Here is a 24,348-nt window from a genome sequence, read left to right as displayed (position 1 = left end):
ATTGTTTAAAAGCATTTTTAAAAAAGTGTATCACTTAAGAGCAAATAAAAAGATCAAAGATAAAACTAAGAAAATGCCAGTCAGCACTGAGGCCTGGTATCAAACAGCTCCAGCAAGAACTCCAGCGCAGGAGTTGCAACATCAAGGTGTTTCATCACAACAGGCATTGCGTTCGTCCAGGAAGGAGACTCACAGCAGCCATCCTTGGCAAGCCTTTAGCCCGCAAGCTGTGCTCTGCTCTATAAAAGGCTTGATCGGACAGGCATGATGCAATGTAATAGCAGTTAAATAGGAACCTGAACCCTGCCATTCAGCTGCAGGTTCCTGGCCTTGCTCTGCCTTTACTGCAAAAGGCACCAGAAGAGGAACATGCCCTCTTCTGGCTCTGCAGCAGAGAAAAGCTAACAAGATCTTTCAGCAGCTAGCACATACTAGAGAAATAACACACACACTTATTGGTTCACAGAAGTTTATTGTTCATTAAAGAAGCCTTTGTGCAAACAAATAAATCAAGACAATGTTCTTTATAAAGCAACCATATTCCCTGACACACATTACTCAAGCGGGTCAGGTGCAACATTCCACAGGAAGTGAGAAAACTAAAGAGATTCCCTGCATCAGCATAGGGCTTCCCCAATTCATCTCGCCCTAAGGTTGCCAGTTTAAGTTGTTCAATACTAAAACCCAAGAAAATTAAACTTCATCAATCTGTAAGAGCAATTCCACCCCCCACCCCACAAACCCATGTTAAAGAATGCCATCCCAGTTGAAGAGACTGAAGACCATACTACATGGCGCGGTGTAACACAACCTGTACCTCCAGGGCAACAATGCTAAAGGAGCCCATTGCYTATCCAGTGCATCCACCCTGATCAGGATACACCACAGGAACCACTGCACAAACCTGCCAAGAAAGAAAATTTCAGGCTTTAYGTCTTCAGGGAACTTTTTAAAAAGCAACGAGCACTTCAGGGTTCTGTACAAATACAAACAAAGACAAACCTGTATTGATATCTGTCAACATTGCCCAGGCATTTAGTATGTACAAGCAACAAAAAGCTGCAACTGAGTGGTTTTCAGTTAAACTCCAAGAAAATTAGTTTGCTTGTTCTTAAAGCATTATTATTAGAGCTCTCACCTCGCYCAAGACACCACACAGACAGAAGCAATTGCTGGCACCTTTCTGAAGGGGACTGGAATTTTCAAAGCTCTACCTCCACCCCACCGCATCCTTTCAGAGCTACTTCAGGGCCTGCATTTCAGGGATTAACTTGTTCAGAATTATGCTCTTCCCACTGGTAAGGGCTACACAATCCACAGAAAGCCACAGAAGCATGATTCTTACTGCCCTCCTCTACCCCAAGGGCAGGGCTTGTGTCTGCATAGCAGCCTGCCACAGCAGCCTTCTGTAACCGGGCTTCTTGTTCGACACTCAGCAGCGCACAGGCATGAAGACGTGCTCAGGCACCRCAAACATCAAGACATCACTTTGCTAGACTTAGGAAAACCTTAAAGTTCCTGGGCATCTTTCCACTACYTTAATAGCCAGATTTGTGCAGTAATAGGTTCTAGTATGGGAAGAGTCACAACTCTTAATCTGCGCATCACCGATAACAGAATTTAGGGCCATTTTAGTGGGATGCTTTCTACTGCACATGCATAAAGGTGGGTTCACAGATATGCCAGTAAAGCTGTCAAGCACCTATCACAGTATACTAGCAAGCAGAGATGGTTGGTGGCAACTTAGATGCAATTACYATTACTGTATGGAAACTCTGGAAAAAACTACACTTAAAACTACTCAAAARGATGAGTGTCAGTCTGAATGAATGGCAGTAATGGAACCTGCTAGCAAACCTCATAGCTTCTCTGAGGTTTCAGAACTGAAATATACCATGACAGGAACACAAAGCAGGGAAAGAAACCGCAGTTTACTATAAAGCCACTTCCCATGCATACTGCTTTTTATAYCAGCCTTACTTTGACATATACACAGTGCCTAGTGCTTCTTCCCCCCCTTCATTTCTTGTTAACCAGTCCTTTYTACCCTCCCTATCCCCAGTCTGGCTGCACGTAGGAAGCTGCTGGACTAAGTAGAATTGAGCCACTACAAGACAAAGCAGAGCTATTCCCTAATTATATCAACATGCCCAAAAGTGGCTATAGGGCCTGACAGTAGAACACCCACGTTTAGATCAAGTGGTCCAAGGAAGGAAGAGACTGATCCAAATGTTGACTGAGGGTTTCCTTAGCTAGGATAACATCAAGCCCTAAGTGCGGTCACTCAAATGCAAGTGTACTTTATGTGCCAGTTACTTTGAAAGCTGCCAGGCACAAAGTCCCCTCCTACACTTGCAAAGCTTTGAGAATTCCAGCCAAAGGGAATCAGGGACTCAACATTACTTCTCAGAGTTCCCCTACAGTTATACAGAAAATTAATATTCCAGGCAGATGCTAAAAATGCAAGACATGTAATCTTCCAAATGCTGACTACAGAAAGACACTTGAAAATTTAGTCACTGCCTTGTTCTTTTCTTTAATTAAAAGATAATAGCCTTGTCTCATTTCACCTTCTCCGCCATTCTCAGCGCCTAAAAACACTTCAGCCTACCAATTAAAGTCTACAACACTGACTATTTTTAGGAGCATAATGAGTTAAACTTTACAATCAGAAATATCTTTAAGTGAACAATGAAGATCTGATCCTTCAACAGCAGCACTGCTACAGAAAAGTTACAATAAAGGAACTTGAAGGTCAAACTGTTAATGAGGCAGAGGAGGGACACTGGAGATGCAGCTCTCCACCAGCCTCAGCCCACGTTTTCAGGTGTCACAGCAAGCTTTCAGAACTGGAAATACTTCTTCTAGTTCCACACATGACGTTTGCAGTGATCAACAGCCTAAGGGGAGAGAAATAAGATAAATGACTTGGGGGGGGAAAGCAAACAAGAGTGCACCTGTCTGTACCATCCAGCACATTATTGTGAGCCAAGGTTTTGGGGAGCAAGTGTAAGTTTTCTCCTTAAAACAAAGGATTCAAGAGAAGACTATAGTGAATACTTTCTTTGTTCCCAGAAGCTTCAGGGAAGAATGTTGATGACCCTTAACCATTAAGGGCTGCCCCTCGGCAAAGAACACATCAGCCAACAAAAGCCGGTCTAAGAGCCTGATCAGAGGCCACAGCATGTTCTGTCAGCTGCTGGACTACAAAGTTAAATACACAGCTCATCTTACCTTGCCAGGGATTCTGAAATGCTGTTAGAGGGGCAGGAAATAAGAGTAAAGGTGAGTAAGCAGTCTGCTCTAAGAAAGTTAAGGGCTAAGGAAAAGCCTCTAGCCAAACTCAAATAATCACCTCTAGCTAGTATCCATTTTTTTGAAAGCGGAATTCATCTACTTTAAAAGCATGCTACAGAAGGCAGAAGACTCTGTGAGGTGGCATCAAAGGAAAATCCTGCTTTACTTACATTGCACTGAGCAGCAGTCTCCATGTTCTTACACCAGTAGCCTGGACCCCAGACACAAGCATCATCCCCTACAAGAGGCTGTTTAGCTGATGCACACACTCCTAGTTTCTGTGAGAAGAACAGTAAAGTCAGTATCTTTTATTTGCACCAAGAGACCTCAATTCCAACCTTGCAGCTGAGCTCGTAGCTGACCAGCTACCTCCAAGCATGGGAACAAGGACAATACCACAGTATTCTCAGGAGTGCCCACAATAGTGGGCTCAGCTGCCTGCTAGGCACTTGCAACCCAACAAGCAGATTTCAAACAGTGAGACGGGATGAAAAGTTACTATAACTGCTTTTTCATGTTAGGTTTGGAGAAATGGACAGCTTCTGGAAGGGGACCCTTTTCAATGAATGTAATTTTAACTTCTCATCAGGTTCAGGGCACACTATTCTTTGATACTGAACTTTAACAGTGGGTGACCACTGGCAGCTCTTGTCCTCTATCCTCACTTGCGCAAGGCTGCCTGGCAGGCAGCTGCTCATTCATTATGCCTGAGCCTCTGCACAACTGAATTTGCTCCAAGCATTCATACAGCATGCTGATTTTTATTCTAGTAGAGTCTGCATGTTAGGCAATGTAAGGCATACAGAAAAAGAGGGAGGACTGTATCAGAGCCCCTACTGAATAGAACCAAGCATAATACTCACAGTGCAGACAAAAGTGGGATCCATCATCTCTGCCAAGAGTTGCACAACCACTGGTTCATATTGTTCTACAAACTGAACACACTGCAACAAAACACAGGTTGATAGATTCTTCTGTTGAAGGCTGAAAAGATCAGAGGCGGCATACAGCCTCAAACTATCAAGCCTGTACACTTCTCTTGGAAACACTCAAAACAGAGGCTTGAGTTCTACAGATCGAGGACTCAGTACTGCACTAACTGTGACTAGATCACTTAGCTCATACCTGCCTGCTTCTCTTTACAGACTGAAGCATATGAAGCAGAGGCAAAAGAACCAAGCAGAACAGGTTTTAATCCGCAAAGCTTTGATTCACATGCTCAGAGAACACTGCCACCTCAAAAGCACACAGGCTGGAGACAAGTGTCCTGAACAAAACGAAGTAGTAATGCCTCTTCAGTTTTAGCACAATTCTTTTAACTTCGGAACAGGCAGCAGCAACATTAATGCCATCCATCAACAACCATCAGCCCTCTAGTGGAGAAGGGCTCTGAAGTGCAGAGACATCAGCATTCTCAGCTGAGACTAATGACACTGATTAATAAATGAATTACAACTATATATAAACCATCTCACAGTAGTCAGCAGAAATAACTGTTTCATAGCCACTTATAAGCCTGTATATTGTATGCCTACTAAACTTAAGTAGTTGCCTCTTGCTGGTACTCAGCAGCCACATAAGAGTTCGGGTAAATCTTGATAGCAGTGGTCRAGGAGGTGTTGCCTTTTCTATCTCACTGGAATTATGCCAGCACAATTCCAATTACTTTGTTAATTCCCTGAACAGGATTCAGCATTAAGAAAAAACCCTTCAGCAGTTCCCACACTGTTCTCAGGATTTCCAGGCAATCCATTACTGACTGCAAATTAGTACAATTCAGTCAGCTTAGTCAGGTCCTTGAAAGTCCATCTATTCAAAGGATTACCAACCCCAATTGATGGGGAATGTGAAAACCCAACCCCTAACACCTCAAACTTCTGTCAGTCTCTAGCAGAAGAGTCCTTTCAGCTCTGATCTGCTTTATGGAGGCTACTTTTATACAAAGTCAGTATGAGGAGCTGTTCTCTAGCTTTTCCAACACTCTGCAACATGTCATCTGTTAATCTTGTAGCCCACCCATTTTTGACCAGAAGGCAGGCTCATGTGGTCATTTCACTGGCCTCCAATCAAGCCTACCCCACTTTCTGCTCTACTGTACATGAAGCTTGTATCCTTTGGTCATAACTAGGGAGAGAAAATCCTAGAAGAATCAGGCTGAACAGAGGTCTGAGCCTCAGCTGCACCTGTGGCCAGTTTCACACCCTTGGTCTCTACCAAATTCTGCAGAGTAGAATTTAACAGCTCTGGCTGGAGATAACCAAATAAAGACCTCTACTATAAATGTCCAGATAGCCACAGCAGAAGTAAAGTCTCCTGAGAGAGAATGACCTAGAAGTACTATGTACACAGATTATCAGGTGAAACACTAGAGTGAGGTAGGCATATCTCTGAGAAGAGAACAAGAACAGCTCAAGAGTTAATATTGGTTTTTAGCCCTGCCCTCTGCGCTGCAGCTTTACCTGGTCAGTGACAGATGATGGCAGGAAGTGACAGACTTTTTCCAATAAAGCCTCAATTTCAGCTGTTGTGGCATTCTTCTCTAGTTCTTTGTCCGCATAAGCTACCACCATCTTGCAGACATCACAGAAGCCTCCTGCAGGTTTCATTAAAACTGAAAAGGAAAAGAGTTAACACTTGTAGTTCCCCCAAATGAAGGAAAGGGGGCAACATCAAGCCAAACAGACTAAAGCATGGGCCCTTGACAGAAGATACAATCACAGGTAAGCAGCTCATTCTGCAACAACACTGATTGCACATTACTGACCTGGCTGAGGAGGCTTGTTGATTGCACAGCACTTCAGCATAACACACACAGCTTCAGGACTTGTTGCTTCCAAGAGCATGTCAATCACAGCCTGGCCATAGACTTCTATGAAGTCTTTGCACTGGTCTTTTACGCTTGCCGGAAACAGGTAACAGATCACCTCCATTTCATGTACAATCTCCTCCTGGAGCATAATGAAGTATTYGTGGCAAATGAGGAAATAGAAATTCAACTCAATTTTATGTACATTTGCTTACTTATTTGTCCCGCCCTAAGAGGGCGGAAATCTTGCTTGCACAAAAGTAAGCAATAAATGAACAACCTTCCACCTCCAAAGCAGCAATAATACAGCACAAATCTAGTCAAAGCTTTGAAAGAGTTACTGTTTTCACCTCTAACACACCTCTGTCTTGTTGCTCTCCAACAGGCCAGTCACTTCCTTCACCACGGTCTCACATATTTCACATACAGAAAATGTCTTCTCTTGAACTGATGTTTTCTAAGTATTATAAAGATAATATTTATACAAAACAGTAAGTCAACACTTGACCACATCTGACACGGACAACTAAGTTTAAGAGCATTTAAATTCAGATGCAGCATGACATCTCATTTACCTAGCTAGTCAGTTTATGAGCYGAATTCAAAAGATCACAGAAGCCCAAAGCCTCAAAAATCCCAGGAAAAAAAGTCTTTGTGAACGAGCAGTATTTTGTACAGTTAGTTAAGAGACCACTTGCTCATTTAAGAAAGGGAGCTGATTCTATGAACATGGAATAGTAAGCATCCCCACAGTGGCTAAAGTGAAGTTAAAGAGTTTTGTTTCTTTTTCTTCTTTTTTTTTTTTTAAACAGCTGAAGACTAGAGACGAGAGCTTCCTCCTGCTTGCACAAGAAGTCCAGACATAGAGGGACTTGGAGATTCCATTCAGAGTCTGTTAATCAGAAGTTAAAAGGGTCCTCAAAAGGCTTTTTTTGAGAAAACTCAGCATAATTTTCAACCCAAAGGCCACCTGGAAGCTAAGGTGCTTTGTCCAAACTGAGTTTCAGAGTTCAGGCTCTGACCACCCTCATTCTGTATGTGCATTGCTGTCTTTATTTTTTATTTTTTTAAAGGGATTGAAGGGTAACTCCAAATATTGAGCAAATCCCAAATTTAGCAAGTTTCACCCCCTGATTTAAAAGGGCTGCTGTACTTCAATGCTAAAACAAGAGTTCTACTTCAATCCTAAAGTAATACCTTATAGCTTTGGTTTGACATAAGCTCTGCCATTCTAACAAATCAGTCAGCTCTTCTACCTCACAGAAGAGCCTCAGGAACAGGAAGAGACCACGACTGTGGTTTGGAAAATTCTACACACTCAAGTCTTTCTGCTTCATCTAGTTTATTACAGCAAAGCAACAGGGACCACAAAGCTGCCRAGAGTACTATGCAGCCCATCTTACCTCCACAGTTTCCGTTTTTACTTCATGAACCACTTGAGCTGGCACTAGTGTCTGAAGAGGAACAGATTTCAAAGAAGGACAGAACCCAACCATGGCACAAATGTCCTTTGGTTGCTGGAAAAAAAGGTATAATCAGTTAAAGTGTCTAGATGACTCTTTGCCCTTTTTGTGGTGCATGTGTGAGGGCAAAGAGGATACAGACCATAGGTTGTGACAGAGCCTTTTAAAGGTATGCTTCAAGACTACTTCTATTTCAAGTATAGTGAAAGCACTGGATATGGTTACAGGTAGGACAGCAACCAGGTGAAATTTCTAGTTTCATTAAGCAATTTTAAGAGGTTAGGACATATCCATTAAAAACCCACTTACCATGAGCTAGCACAGTATGAAAGCCCTTTACAAAGGAGTTGACTTAAAAACCACCAACACCAGACAGGCCACCACCATCACAACATCAGACCTGCATCCATGAAGCTGCTCCCCCCTCCCAAAGTCTTAAGTTATCATATAGAAGATGCTAATTATCCTGGCTTCAAGTCACCTAAGAAGTAAAACAAACGCCTAGAAGAGAATTTCCATCCACAAACTACCTTCTTTAAAGCACAGAATAAGGTTACTTTTATGTAATCTGTAACATACATCCCTGCATAATTACTGGCCACAGCCTATAAGAAACAGAAGTTAACCCATCTTAAAGCCAAACCCTGCAGGAATCCCCTCTACAARAGTCTACAAGAATAGCATTTTGAGTGTTCTTCTCACAAGAAAAAGCAGCAGAACAAAGCCTTTCAAAGGGCTTTGAGTCCTTCTCAAAGGTTTTTGAAAACATTACTAAATAAGAAAATAAGTGCTAAACATACAAGGTAGAAACTACTGCAAGAGGCCACATTATACTAGCACAAAGTGAGAGAATATGTACAGAGCAATGCATAAGCTTTAGTTTCCCCTTAGAAAGGCTGTTTAAGCCAAGTTATTTCAGTCCCCCAGACAACATCACACTCCACCCTGTCACCAGGGCATCAAGCTGCATACAGCAGAGGCTTACATGTGTATRTATCGTGCCATAACCTCATGCACAGGCAAAAGCAGTAACTCAGAGACACAGCACTGCTTCAGACTACATCAGGCAGTACCTTTAAGTCAAGCCCTTTGGTTCATGCATTGTAATAAGCACTTCCAGGTATTAATGCTACAGTAACACCACATACACACATTCTCTCACAGAGAGATGACAGACACAAGGTTCCCCAGGACTGTTTTTAATTAAAAGCCTGAACAGCTCCAGGAAGCAGGAGTCTAAAGGCCTCCTTCATCCTCWAATTCATACACCCTGAACATCTATACCACCAACCTAGTTTTAAAGGTCACCCAACAGAAGTGCCAGGGACAGCTTCGCTCAAGCCCTTTTGACCCCAAATTTAAAACCAGAAGCTGGCAGGAGCTAGTGGCATACATTTTCCACATCTTTCTTATACGAAGGTAACCATACTTTCTGCGCCACTGGCCAAGCCGTAATCAAGCTTAAATCTTAGCATCACACAAACCGGTGTCTGGAGCTGGAAATAGGACTGATCCACTGAAGGAATTCTCTCGTTCTTTCCCTATTTCAATCCCATAAATATCCCTTGTATCTGTCAAAACTGAGTACAATCACACCACGTATACAACTAATAGCAAGTGAACTACAAGCCCTTTAACAGAAAAGCAAGGTATCACCACAGGCATGTTGCTCACCTACCTGATCCTTCTGTTGACAGAGGAGATTGGAGACAGAAAGATAGGAGAAATTAGAGATAAGTTAARGAGAAAAAAAAAGCATTTGAACCATATGCTCTTTCCATGAAGATGGAATGTGATGTACTCCCCACCCCAAACACCTACCACTTAAGCTCTGGCAGTGCTAGAGCAACTCGCATTGAACTGTACAGTGCTAACCAGTATAATTTATTTCAAACTACTAAAGCATCCTGAGTAAGTCTGCCTCCAAAGAGTTCAAAGGACATTTAGTCAGATGCAGATTTCAGAACTGGAAACCAACTCTTGTTGGAATAGGTATGCATTCCCTCCCAAACAGCATATGCACAGATTTAATAGCCTTCATGAACTGAAAACAAAAGCCACTGGTCAAATTCAGGCAGTTAAATCATACAGGAAGTAATTCAAATCCTGTACATACTGTTTGAGGCAAGTGTTTGAGTCAGCCACGTACTCTACTTGGCAAACCAACTCCAACATGCTTAGATAGTATTTTGAGGCTAAAAATGAAGTAAGCACAAGACTGAGATAAGAGTAGAGAGGAATGTACATAATGATTCTTTTACTGTGTCTTAAAGGACTAGAGAGCCTTTGCACTGTCAAATAGGTAGTGAAAGAAAGCTGAAGTACAAAGCCCGAGACCAAATCTACTATCTGATTAAATGCCAAGTTCATAGAATTAATACTAAGACTTAGGCCAAGAGCACTCCCCAGAGTTTTATTGTTAAATTAAGTGATTTTCCAAATAAGTTAGCTACACAAAGCAGAAAAGTGAASCAACAACAATTACTACATTCTGCAGATCTTACCATGTGCATCATCATTTGGATAGCCAAATCAGAATATTCTGAGATATAACTCTTGCACTGTAGAAAGGAAAAAAATATTGCTGTAAGTCATTTCAGCTATCCAGTTTGTCTTCCTTTAATACTTCTCATAGTATTATTTACCTGTYCTGCTAAATAACTATGTTGCTGCCTTCTCGGGCTTGCCCCAAACACAACATGGCATTTCATGTTACTCAAGCATTGCACATGCAAGATTCTCATCTCACAAGTCCTTTTCTCATCAGTGCACTCCCCTTCAATGATATTACAATGCTAACTTGGCAGGTCATTATGACAAAAAAATGCCTTTACAGGCTAGCAGGTTTTCTTTCTCTCACCTCTCCCTGCTACTTTTTGACTGGAGAGCACTGAGCCATTACACAGTGCACCATATCCTACAGTTTATGCATTCTCTTTTGTTTTATTAAATAGAAATTACATTGAAAGGACTAAGGCATAAGCTATTTTATGTTCCTACATAACAAAAGATAACTTACCATATCAGACATTCCAGGTCCCAAACGGTCACACTCATCCTTGGCATGAGCCACTAATGACTTCACAAAAGAGGAGTTTGTCCTCACAGCTTCCTGAAGATCAGTAACTAGTTGAATGCAGTCTTTGCAGACATCCCCAGTCCCCTGGAGTAAGAGAGGGAAAAAAAAAAAAAAAAAAGAGAAATCTTTGCACAGCACATCCAGAAGCTATTTTAGTTTTTATAAACACTTTCATAAATACTTACACAGAAGGCTTAAACCTGAGCCAACATGAAAAGAAACAAGCTATGATGTGGTGGTAAGCACATCAGCCACTAGATGGGGATGAGGTACCTGCTGAACTCTAAAACCCAAGATGACTGCTAAGATATCAAGTCTTCAAAAATCCCTTGGTTTTATTACAGAGGAAAGCCTCTGCATTTGGGATAGATCCATTTGCTCCATGTAGACAGAGCATACTGTACAACAGCATTCGCTACCCACTTGACTGTTTCACTTCCAGATCCAAGCTTATCATCAAGACTCAACCTATACTTGCAGGTTCATTGTCTCATCTAGTCCCTCTGCCAGCTTTTCAGTGCTTTTCCCATCCACTTTGTCACCTTTGGATTCAGATACAAGTGGCTGTCTGAAGCACACAGCCAAGACATTAATTAGGATGCAGGAAAATCCTGAGTACTGTCATCAAAGTTGCTCTTGAAAGTTTTCTCCAGTAAGACCTGCCCAACTACCACAGCTGGATAGGAACAGCCCAGCACAAGACTTGTCTTAATAGACCACAGTTGTTAACTCCAAGTTATGTCTACAGTCTATAGTGGCTGAAGCTATTGTCTTATTTAGCTTTAAATATACAGATTAGGAAAAAGGTAGCAGTCTATATGCAGCAGCACTAAATTCACCGTGGGAAAGTCACAGTTCAAGTGAGATGTGCTGGCTTAATTCAAGTCCAGTAAGACACTCCCTTACCAATAATCATCAATAAGCTCTCACAAAGGAGCACCAACGCTCTAGAATGGAAAACATTCACTCTTGCACACTAACACTACAGCACCCTCACCTTGGACTCTTGCTTSGGTTTGTCCTGGGGGTAAAGGAGAAGAGGCACATTAGCCATGATTGGAGATGTCAGTTCAGACAAGTCCAGCTCTGGTATCTTATTGGACTGGAGCTGCTTCTGAAGTTTCATTGCTGCAAGGTGCTTCTGAAGGGACTGGCACAATGAAAGGGCGCTGCATACTACTTCAGGTTTATCCTAAGGAAGATAACAGACACACAAAGCTCTAGACTGACGACATTTTGGCATGACATTTATTGACAGTCATTCAGCTTTAAAATCATGACACAAAGCAAGTTTCACAGCAAGGAAGCAGTCTTCATATTTAAACTGGTTTCCTCAGAATACCTAGTGTTTATCTCCAGGAAACTTTAGGAGAACTTCAAAATATTTACTGCAGCAGCTTTCAGATATAGCAGGTTTTTGGTGATTCCACAGGTTTGTCTGAAGCAATAAACATTTTTTCTTTCCTTGTAAATCAAGAAAGAACAGATAGAGCCTATGGATCCTCTGCTTGTTAGAATAAAGGCAAATGTTTGTATAGTGGCTTATAAGACTGACAAATTTAATTATGACACTAGTTATCAATACAGGATGAAAGGATCATACACAATCTTACTGAGGAGAGAAACTCAGGCATCTACAGGGGCACATTTTCCAACATTTTGTAAAGGTTCAAGTTGTCTACTTACTAGCTCTTCTTTGATCATATCCATGATAACTGGTAGGTAGGAATCCACAATTTCCTTGCACTCAGAGACAAGGCCTTGATCAGGAAGAAACTCGCATGTCTTCTCCAAGTAAGAGCGAATCTCATCCTGCAAGAGAAGGTGGGTCATAGGCAGCATACACACATCAGAAGAGCTCTTTCCATTCTCAAAAGGCATAACACAAAGCCCAAAAAGGTCCCTGGACTCCACTGGGTCAAGACAGTTGGCAAGCAAAATCAGAATAAAGGTTTCACATTATAGGTCTATTTTCTCTAGGCCAGGATTTTCAGCTGGACATGCCGGCATCAAAACAAACACTTCTTGCAAGGCCTGGACAATAGAGCCCTACTAGCATGTACCATTTAAATGCAAGAAGTAGTGGCAAAATTACAGACTAGAAGGACAGATTTATTTACACGAAGTGCTCCAGGTTCACAACGGAACAAGGGGAGGGGTAATGCAGTTGAAAGAGTCCATCATCATCCACTTCTACAGACCAGAGTATCCTACCTTCTAAGATAGATGTCCCACTGGCACAAGAAAAATTGAACTAAATATTTAATCACAAATGTGTTACAGACGGACAGCTCTAGAATTTGCCAGTCAATACTAGACTACACCTTTCAAAAGCTTTATCCTATGTATTTTGGCTCCTTTCAACATTCACATGATTAGGCAAACATCATGGAGATTACTTTTCTACCCCCTCTGCTTGAGATCTTGCGACAAGAAAACCAACTACCACCTTCGAACAAAGAAAGGTGAGCTCTGCTTACCTCTGTGCCATTGTCCTTCAAGACTTTGCCAGCCACTGTCACAAGTTCTTTACACAAGTCACAGGGGATACTGTTCTGAAAAACAAATAAAAGGTTATTCTCAGACAGAATTAAGTGCATCTGAACACAGCATCCAAGTAAGAATGCAGAGGATGAGGATCACTGAGAAGTGAAGTGAAAAAAGAAACACTGGCTGAAGCTGCAGAAGGAAGGAAGCAAGCTATTTCAAACATGTTCGCTTCCAATTTCTTCAGTAAATCCACACAAAATGAGAAGCCAGGCATGTTACCATTTGCTTCTTTCACTTAATCCCACATCTACAGCAAAGTTTAATAGCTTGTCACATGCAACCTGAAGTACATTGCCCTGAGAAGCCTTTTCCTGAACTCTTTGAAGAAAGAGAGTTTCCAAAATTCTGGGACAAAATTAAGAAACAATTCATATGAATATAATTAAAGTATTTTGTGCAAAATGGAACTTGCAGTGGAGTACAGAATTCCAACCTGCAGCCCAAGAGAAGACTAAACATCAATTTTCCCTCTAAGAACACCATAAATTGTTACTTAAGTTCACATATACAGGAAGCATAGGAGCTTTTCAGCATTTTAACTCTGCTAATTAACTTAAGTTCCTTCTCTTACATTTCTTTCAGCAGAGATACAGCAAAGTTGACTGCGTCTACCAAAATAGATTTTCCCCAGAAGCTGAAAAACCATACAGCAAACTACAGCTACATCTAGTAAAGGACCACTCTCATTTGGTACAAATGTTACTTGAAAAGCCATGATAAATGCAATGATTATGCCTTTATTATTCACGATTTAGCACACACTATCTTGTGGAATATTAATTCATAGTAGAGACTGAAGATGCTTAAACATATCTGTATTGTATTAGATATACAGAGCCACACCACACTGATAGAAGAGTAAGAAAAGGTTCTGAGTTAGGAGTCATTCAGAGGACTAAACTTGAAGACCACTAACTCCATTCCACACACTGCTCAGTAAAACAGGTCATAACAGTCAGCAGACAAGTTGTGCAAGGTAAAGAGTAGAGGAAAGCAAGCTCTAGCATCTAAGTTAAGGCATAGTAACCAAGGTGTAGTCAGATGTAGCACTTAATTGATCAGTGTCTTGGGAATCTTCACTAGCACATGGAAACCAGCTACCCAAACCACAAATGGAAAGACATTTCATTAGTTGATACTTACCACCGTAGGCTTGCTCCAAACGGTCTGCTGACAATGTTTCACAGCTCCACATTGTGATGCTGTCCGAAGGCTCTGACACCATACCTCAGGGCCCTTCACACAATCCTTCTGCCACAAAAGGGGGCTTGCCACAGCTGCCAAAAGAAAAGAATTCAACTGCTCATTTGAATGATGTTCCTTCCAGAGTAATCAGGGTAATTAACACAGTATAATTATTCCCTTTCTGTTATGCCACTTAGCTTAGGCACATTTCAATCCAGCAATTTCTACCCTGGAACACTCACTAGTCCCAAATGCAGAGAACTACAGAAAAGCCACGCAGTTGAACTTTCCTACAAAAGCACCTGAGCCTTATCACCTCAGCAGTGTATTCCTCCATCATCCACCTTTTGGAAAACAGGACGCTTAACATGAAGAATGCATGCCACCAGATGTCACGAAAAAAAAATTGTTCTTTGCAGAAGTCCACGCCTCAGGGAGTGGATTCTAGAAGACAACACCTCTGCTCTTGTCCTTACTGTCCTTGCAGTCACTAGTTCTGAACCAGCAGTCACACCTACCTTGGCACCTGCACATCCTCTCCTAGCTGATGCACCTTTTTCTTCACACATCAACTGAGAGAGCAAGGCAACTAATTTGATTACAAGCCCCAACATATTGCACAAAGGACAAGAGCCACATGTAGACTGAAGCAGTCTGCTTTCTCCCCCTCTTTTGCTTTGACTTTCTTGAAAGTAACTGCTAATTAACTTAAGTTAATAATATCTTAAGTTAATATCTCTAAGTGAGATATTTCAAACAATTTTTAAAAGAGTTAAACGTATTTAGACTGCTTCCTCTTGGTTAGTTCTTTAGGTGTATATAGAAAGCTTGAGACATAAATGCGGCAAGCTCTTGTTTTTGACAGCAGCAGTCTCCCGCTGTTAGATCCTTAACTACTATTAAACTACCTAGTGTTATTTGAACAAGCTATTCATTCATGCAAGACATCTTAAGACAGGTTATTCAAGTACAGCAGAAGGATCACTTTACTTTGAAAACCACTTATTAACACAGATGCCTATATCTAGAACATTTTATTGGCTCACATTCCCTTTTCTTTCAAAAGGCTCTGAGAAGACAAGGCTGGCATTACCTTAAACATTGATCTTAAAGCGCTGTCAAAACTCACAAAACTTGTGTTCTTGCCAAGCCTTAGTCTTCCTTAACAAACTCTCCAGCTTTCAACCTCTGCTCCAACACAAGAATAGGAGGTTTATTTGAAGTGCCTACAAGAGTTGTGATTACAAAGATTAAGTCAGCTGCATCCTCCAGAGAGGCAGGCTCCACAAGAATTTAATATGCAAGGCATCTACATTACCTCCCACACCAAACTGTTGCATCCAATTAAGTTTTACTTCTAAACACAAACTACTCACAGACAGCCTTCCTAATAAAGCATGAAGGATGCACACTACTAGTAATAGGACAAGTCCAAGCCAAGGGCGGTTTTGGTTTTGTGCTAGTTCACAAAGGCCCTTGGAAGAGAAACTCAACTTTCCCCAATTTTCTAAGGTCATTTTGTCAACAAGCAGGCCAAGTTTGTTCAGCAGTCTCTCTTCTAGAAGGGTTGCACTAACCTATGAAGAAACAACTTCCAACCCATTAACCAGAGACACCTCACGAATGCTACAGCAGACAGGCTTGCATGAAATCCGCTGTAGTCTAAGTTTGAGGTACTACTGTCAGAGTTCTGCCTGTTCAAATTTTGCCAGTTATGGCAGTCAGCAGGAATCATTATTTTTATATCAGTGCTGTTTACACATCTCACTGTTGTAAGACTATATTATCTAAATTTAGAAACAGGAATTAAGCTTTTTGATTCCCRTCATCACCTCACTAGAAACTTTATAGAAGAGTTACTTTTTTATTTCCTACCTCTTGATCCCAGGTGATTAGAGGATTAACTTAATGGCTAGATTACCAGTGCATCTCTTAGGTAGAAAGGAAGTATATCTCATAGCAAGATAAACACAGCATAATAGATGTAGATTCTGTAGTTTCCAGCTGATTCAAGGCCTATTACCAAATCTCAAGCGACTCAATCATTTTAAGTTTGTGCTTTGCAAACAATCTTCCACACACAAGCAAGTTTACCACCTGTCCTCTCCCAGAGAGGAACTAGACTGAGTATTGTTCTTTAGCAAGACATCACACTACGACTGCTTGTAAGACCATACAAGTCAAACTTCAAGATCTGGAGTGTGCTTGGTCACAAAGTATTTATAGATGGCCTACTCTAAGTTACAGTATTGTCCTGGAGATAGCAAGAATTAAAAATGAAACACACTTAAATCTACTGGTCAGCTCTGGCAAGATGACAAGCAAGTATACACTCCAAGTTGAAAAGTTTTCCTGTTCAGGTATTGAAACACTGGTAAAATGTTCCTTGAGGCAGAGACAAGATTTGGCTTGACTTAAATAGCTGGAAATCCATAATTCCCCCTGTTTAAAAAGCATGGCTAGTAACCATGGTTTTAGTTGTAGGAAGAGATAGAAAATTACCCATCCTCTACTTTGAAACTTACTATAAAACAAGACTCCCCAAAAGTCAGCTCAATAGGTTAACTGCTTGATATAACAGACCATTAAAAAAAAAAAAAAAAAAAAAAATCAAGCCAAGGAGCTCAGAGCAACTTACCCTGGTTTGATCTAACTCTCCAACAGCTTTCTGTTCTTGTTTGGCTTTTGTTAATACTAATCTGTCACTTCTAAACTGGAAGTTCCATTCCAGCTCCTGCAGGATGTTTAACAGCTAGTCCTGTTCCTCCTTTCACATTGCTTCTAGTCTGGTCGTTACAGGTACAGGACAGAAGAAATACTATGCTTTAAAGGCATGTTCATCAGCTTTCTTTGCTGCGTACCTTTAAAATTAAATTCCATACTGCTTGGCTTCTGTATCAAACAAGTGCTGCAACAGAGCAATCGCTAATGCTCTGATTTGCCAGGACACAGCAAGCAATATGGGCAGTACAGCAGGGTTTAAAGTTATGACACTACAGCAGAAGATAACTGAAGAGTGATACAGCAGTCTGATACCCTCTGCGGTATAGAGTGAAGGTTGCAGATGATTCTCTTCCAGATCAAAAAAAAAAAAAATAAAATAGGCTTATTAGAAGACAGTACCACTAACACTGTCTGCAGTCCTCAACAGCCAAGCGTAGCCACAAGAAACTTGGAAGAACACAAAAACAACAGGAACTATGAAGTGTGAGAAGCCTCAAGCACATTACTTGTTTGCAAAACAGAAGATTAAAAACCAGCTTTCAGATGCACAAAAATTCCCCAAACACCTCCCTTACAGTATTATTTCAAGTCCTCACTCCTGAATACAACAGCAGAGCAAAAGAAGTATTAGTATACCTACATAGTCTTTTTCTTTTTGTCAAAGCCAGCAGATTCATGAAACCTGACCTATGCAAAGAGTACTTCATCCACAGAAAATAGGATACTGATGGACAGACATACCCTTTCAGCTCTAAAGGACATAAGGAACTCCTCCTTATGAGGAAATAACTTTCCACTGGATATTTTCATCAACACAGACCTTCCTGGTCAAATGGTAACTAGGTAAACTCATTCTTTACGGGCATAGATCACTAAGATTTGAGAATGCAGCTATAGAACAAAGATTACAGGTACTAAGCATGGTTCCCCCCCCCCATCCTCCACAGTAATTTTTAGTTAAGTTTGTATTGTTCCATAGTACACTGAAAATGTTATGTGCCAATAACTTCTTAAAAAAAAAAAAGATACATCTTCACTACAACATTATTCATCTTCCCTTTCTGAATGTCCATGGACAGAAACAAAGGCAAAAAACACTGTATTAATTCAGATGCAGATTCAGAAAGTTGTCCTCAATCCTTTGCTGCTCACACTCTTTCCCCTGAGCTTGTTCTTCCATATCATTTGAGACAGCATTTTCCTTCACGTTTTAACTAGCAGAAAAAAAGTTGTCAAAGTGTTAAGACTGTTGGTTCACAGAAGACTGAACAGTTGGTAATTTGGAATTTCAACAGTTATCTTGCCTGTTCCCTCAAAACCATCTCTCCTGTAAGAAGAGCGAGGTCTCAGCATGGTATTCCACATCGCCTGCAGAGCAACAAACCAAGAGAAAACAAAGCACTGTCAGTTACCTCACACAGCTCTTAATGCTTGCTGGATAAGCCCAATGGGATTACAGTCTTAGTTATCTCCAGCATCCCTTTATTTTATATATTGTTCTTTGCCTACTTGAGGTCATCCATTTTTAAATAGATTTCTCCTTTCCCTGCAGATTAGCTCTCCAGTCACATGTCACGTCCACCCAAACCTGCCCGCCTCCCCGACTTCTTAAACCTATTTTTAGCATGCCGAACAAGTTTAGCTGAAGGCCAGGGTGTTTCAGCACTCCTTTTGATTGTTTTTCCCCCCTMCTTGACCTGCTTCAGACCTGGTTCCTTCAATTTTAGGAGGAACTTTACTCCATCAAGCAATTCCTAATATATTAGGTAGCAAAAGAAAATGGAGAGGAAGGGGAATGAGACTTGGAAATATCATCCAAGTACCAAATAAAAAAGCTTTCAGATCTTAAACTTCCTAACCTTTCCAGCTTTCTAGCCAGGCTGATGATCCAGAGCCACTCAAGCTGGGTTCCAGTATACACCTAGTATACTTTTTTTAAACCAAAATGAGTCATACTTACTATGACCTCTGATGGTTATGTCTGTCCTGTCAAGTGACTACTCCTTTTTGTCAAGCACTATCTCAAACCGCCTGAAGTCCAATAACAAAAATCAAAACACTCCAGAAGCTGAAAAGTAACAGAAAATAGGAGGAAGCACTCCTTTGCTTGGTGGCCCAGGTCAGTAACCTAACCCTGTTAGAACACCATCAATATAGTCCCGGAAAAACTAACTGGCAAGAAAAAAAAATGAACTATTTCAGTGAGTCAAATGCAAATCTGGGAGATTACTTGGGATGCTATCAACTCTTAAGTCTTCATGACAAAATTGATTTGTTCTTAGTATTATACTAAGATTTATCAGGAGAAAGGCTCTTTTCTCAGGTTTGTCTCCACCTGGCAGTATTAAACATTATCTCCCCAAAACACCCACAGGCCACATGACTATCAGTCTGCACCATCCTGGGCTCAGCCAGTTACAGACTTTTCCCCTCTTTCAGAAGCTGTAAATTCAAAGTGTACTCACATTTCAGAAGTTGAGTAGGATCTATTTCTCTTCACCAAATCTAAAAGTGTCAACAAGCCAAGGAGTGACCTCAACCTTAAGTTACCTGAAGAGCTTGATATTCTACAGCCTTTCCAGAGTGAGTTTAAGCGACTTAATTTTACAAGATGTAAGCATGTGATATGCTAATAACATCATAAATTCTATTACAGATACCGTGGCCATCTTACTGTCTCATTAATTCAAAAATGTAAAAATGCAGACAGTTTGGGGCGAGAGGAGGAAGAACAGATGAGATCTGGCTAGATGTTATTGACACTCTAGATGTCAGTTTGAAAAAAGTGTCATCCCATCCAACATCTCATAAAATAAGTTTGAAACACTTGTAACTAGTGCAATTCAGAACGGATTACTTTTGAGTTAAGCCCATAATTGGGCTTTTCCTCAAAGTGGAGAGTGCACTGCCTTTCTGATACATCATCTCTGCTGTAAAACACTGTTCATATCTCAGATGCTTCCTTGCTTTCCTCACCAGAAGATGAGCATGGTATGAGGAGCAGGTCTGTTTACATACAAGCAATCACAAAATTAATGATAGAGCAGTGAGATCAGCTCTTTACTATTGAAGTAGTACCTTAGTGAAATCTGAAACAATATGAAGTCAAATTGTGCCTGTATATTATCCAGACATCCCTTAATTTACTGGTTGTCATAGTTCCTATGAAGGATGCAAGAGAACCATAGTTTCCCCATCGACCAGAGGTTGCCAGGCAAGCCATGACTTCTGTCCAAGATTCTCTTATGACAGTCTGGAAGAGACATTTGGACATTCTGCAAAGGCATCTGGCAGTCATCAGGAGAAAGCAGTCCCACAGAGTACATTAAGTTACTCCCAGGAGCTGAGAAGCATTTTCACCTGCAGAAATATGTCTAGGCATTTTGAACATGCTTCCTCTCCATCCCCATTCATTCTGAGGGTTCCCCCACCCTCCCACCCCCAGGGGAAAAAGGACACATCTCATGCCAGTCTGTAGAAATTCTGTATTCAACATTTGCCTTTACACCAGACACATTCATACCACAAAGAAGTCAAAAGCCTGCTCATTATATTCAAAGCACCGTATCTGCAAGACAAAGTTCTTAATCATTGATTGCAGTTTACTCAACATGCTCTGTGATTGAGCTATAAAGTCCAAAGACATCCAAAGACTCCAGAAAACAGCATGGCAGTTGAAGACACTCCAGGAAGCACTAAAAGTCTCAGGAGCAACACTGCTTTCCCCACCAGCAAAGCAGCACTTCAGGGTAGAACGAAAGACACCAGACATGGAACATACCTAGGCAGGAAGCTCCTTTAGGAAAAGGAAGTAGCTTAAACCACTGCAGCTGAGCAGAGACAGGAGTACAGTAGAGGGACAATAAGGAACATTTCAAAGACTAGCTTCCATGAGGATAGCAGTTACCTATGGAAGACTCTGGAAGTGACAAACTATGGTGCAAGAGGTGAAAGAATAACCTACCCAGGAATACAGTGATACAGCAATTGACAGCAGAAGAGAAGGATGTGCAAATGCCTAATCTGTGAATAGTAACAGCTTGCATCCTAGTGTGAGTATGGTCAAAGAATTAAACTGTTACATTTTTAAAGAGTAAACCTTGAAATCTTCCTGCAAGATTTACTCAGTATCTCCAAGAAAAGTCTTTCTACAGACTGTCAGTCTGTGAAGCAGCGTTTAAACAGAAAGCAGTGCAAACTTGAGTCTCCACTCCAAGAGGAGAAATATTAATACCCAAAATTAAACGTTGCTCTGTGGCCCAACACACAGAGACAAGCATTAGCCTAATATGTATGCACATCATGTACACACACACTTTAAGGACTACAGAAGCGTCCATTTAACTTGCAGTAGGAGGTCTTAAATCTTAATGGCAAGAAAACAATTACCATAAAGTGCTACACAAAGGAGAAAGATACAGGAAAAGAATTCTTGCTTTTGTCATGTGGCACCCTCCTAAAATAAGCTTTGAAGAATCAGATCAACCATGAGACGTTGAAACAAACTTACCAACAGCCAGCAGTAACAAATTTTATTTCCCCATTGATACAAAGTAAAGAAAAAAACTTCCAGCCTGTTGGATTAAATTGCCCTGTTTCAGACAGCACAGTCCAACCCTCTGGAAAATCCCCCCACTAACCTGAGTCACCCGATGGATACTGATTTTGTTGACAAGCTTCTATTCACTTTTGTTCCACTATCTACAGCATCTCCTTTCTTAGATATTCCCAGGGCTATTCATAACTGGTTTTGCTATTGTAAATAGCACAAACAGATTGCAAAAAGGCTACATGGATTTAAATAGTTCTGCAGAAGGAATTACACATTTAACTTAGTAGCCATGAATGTGGAACAGTTTGTTCAGTTCCTTTAGATACAAAGGAATTCTATTTATACCTTTCACAAACAAAGACTGTCCAAAAACAGGTTTACATGTTAAGTCGCACCATTTTAACAACATACCTATCAAAGCATCATTTCCTTGTTGTAGCTGAAAGACATCTTGTACCTGCAGCATCTTATGTTATTCCTCTAAGGAAACAAGGATACAATGCARGAGATCAAAATCCCCCCTCCTCATCTGCCCACCTTCATCTACAGTAGATGGCTGCACAGGCATAGACTTTGGTAGAAATCACATTCCTAATCAGAACAAGCCTGTAAACTTCTGAGCTTAGCCCAAGCTCAATTATCTGCTTTGTACACCTTCCCCATCCAGAAACTTAAAATAATCAAACTAACACAGCCTTCATTTTTTTTGTCTTCCTGCTAGATATTCTTACCTATATGTTTACTAGGTGATTATATATTAGACTAAAATTCAGAGGAAGAAGGAAGATGGAGGCTATTTTAGGAAAACAAACAAACAAAAAAAAGTCATCAAGCTTTCTGCTTCTCCACTCAAGCTAACTTATTTTACCAAGAGAAAGAAAGAAAAATATTTCCAGTTCAGCTTAACTAACTTCTGTCACAGCTATGAACCTAGCATGAAAGAATACCTAGCCTTTCCTTTTTCCTGAAACACCCGTAGCAATCATAGAGCATATCAGCAGTCCTGAGGTCCAATAAGAGCTTTATGCCCTGCTTTAAATTCATTGTCTCCTTTAAAGGGAAGATGCACAGGAACACTCTAAGTAGGTCAACCCTAGCCAGCCAAGTAACTCTATTAAGCCACAACAGAGTAGCTAGATTTTGGTGCAGCTAATTTGTTAGCAGGGTAGAAGAAATCGGTATTTCAGGTGTCACAGCAAAACCTAAAGAAAAGGCTACATGTTCTTGTCACAGGCAAGTCATATAGTAGTCATAACAGAACTTGAAGGAAGAGACAGATGTTTGTGTTAGAACAGTGACTTCCTAAAGAAGGACAAGCCTAACAAGTCTTCTGCTATGCTCAGCTGCTACACACATTTAACTAGCAGACCAAGTAAACTCTCATGGCTAAACTGGTTTCTCATTACAGATGCCTTAATGCACCAGTGTGAAGCTTGGAACACTTAAGGACAAATCCTTTTTACTTTAAAGCACAACACTACACCTACTTCAATGACTCAAAAACCCCAGTAAAAACAACTGGCAGCACTTAATGTGGACAAAAAACAGAAGTCATACTATTAAAGCAAAAAAAAAAAAACAAGAGCAGAGTGAAAGCATTGTTTTCTTGTTTCCAGGCTGAGAGTCTTCATCGAAATATCAATATATAAGCATATTAAAACAATACTTCCTCAAATACTACAGTATTGACCAACTGCACACCATCTTAGGCATTACTTACTGTTGTCTGCCAAGTGTCTCTTTCCATAYCTTTTGGGCAGCTAGTCTGGTTCTTCACTGGTTGCCTTGCACGAAATGTGGTGGCATTAAGGCTCTTAAGCAAACAGGCTGCAAGCTTACGAGTCTCTTAAAAGAAAATTCTCAGAAAGCCACATAAATCAGCGTATCACCGCTATTAGACCTTTAACTTGGGTGTTGCTGGTGATTAACTATAGCATGAACTTAAGGAAGACACCCTTCTAATCAGTTCATGAATCATTTCTGCAGCCCCATCTAGACACTGCAGAGTATAAAATAATACAAGCATTGTCTTTTCTAACATCTAGCCATAAAACTGCAGACAGGAATACCAATTACCCTCCCCTGACCTTATCATTTTCACCTCAGCAACAACCAGCAAGGCAGCAAAAACCAACAGAACAGTATCCATTTGGCGCAGGAGACTCAGGAAATGAGATCGCTAAGAACATACAACAGAGAAGGCTATCTCTTGCCATCTGGAAGTAGCTTAACACCTTTCTATCCTTTAAGCAGCAAAGATCAGCTAGAGGCTCTAAAGCAGCTGCTGGAAGAAGAAAATACGGTTTCTACCAATCGTTCTTTCTTTGATCTAGAAGAGGTCATATTCATTTATGAACCAGTTACATACTTTTTTTAAAAAAAAAAAAGAAGAAGAAAGAAAGAGAGAAAGAAAAGAAAGAAAAAAGAAAGTGGCGTTCCTGCTGACACATTGCTATCCCAAACAAGTCTGCAAGCAGCAGAAAAGGCAGGTTTCTCCCATGCGCTTCCTCCGACTGCATCTGACTGCTGTCCTTGGGCGAGCTTCCCTCAGGTCAGCTCTTCCAGCCCCACACGAGCACCGTGCGCAAGCCCGGGCAGCCTCGCTCGCTCTTCCCACCCACCGCCGCAGCTCCGCGCCGCAGGGCGACGGGCGGGCACGGCAACCCGCCGCGCAGGAGCCGCGCAGGACCGC

The 24,348-nt window shown here is 41.1% G+C and overlaps 1 protein-coding gene across 1 annotated transcript in view; it reads right to left on the bottom strand.

Annotated features, from left to right (window-relative positions):
• Positions 1-452: 452 nt before the first annotated feature.
• Positions 453-24,348, bottom strand: part of PSAP (prosaposin) — a 24,265-nt gene continuing 369 nt past the window's right edge. The window contains exons 2-14 of the mRNA XM_085305567.1: positions 14,339-14,472; positions 13,126-13,200; positions 12,332-12,457; positions 11,643-11,837; positions 10,586-10,729; positions 10,071-10,127; positions 7,507-7,620; positions 6,465-6,560; positions 6,062-6,245; positions 5,757-5,908; positions 4,161-4,241; positions 3,468-3,575; positions 453-2,900 (exon numbers count right to left, since the gene is read on the bottom strand). Of these exons, the coding sequence (XP_085161693.1) occupies positions 2,865-2,900; positions 3,468-3,575; positions 4,161-4,241; positions 5,757-5,908; positions 6,062-6,245; positions 6,465-6,560; positions 7,507-7,620; positions 10,071-10,127; positions 10,586-10,729; positions 11,643-11,837; positions 12,332-12,457; positions 13,126-13,200; positions 14,339-14,472 (1,502 nt within the window). The 3' untranslated portion in view covers positions 453-2,864. The remainder of the gene's footprint in view (positions 2,901-3,467; positions 3,576-4,160; positions 4,242-5,756; positions 5,909-6,061; positions 6,246-6,464; positions 6,561-7,506; positions 7,621-10,070; positions 10,128-10,585; positions 10,730-11,642; positions 11,838-12,331; positions 12,458-13,125; positions 13,201-14,338; positions 14,473-24,348) is intronic.

Source organism: Rhea americana, unplaced genomic scaffold (assembly GCF_003343005.1).
Source record: "Rhea americana isolate MKP2758 unplaced genomic scaffold, rheAme1 scaffold_222, whole genome shotgun sequence".
NCBI classification, from domain to species: domain Eukaryota; kingdom Metazoa; phylum Chordata; class Aves; order Rheiformes; family Rheidae; genus Rhea; species Rhea americana.
This window is presented reverse-complemented; position numbering and strand designations above follow the sequence as displayed.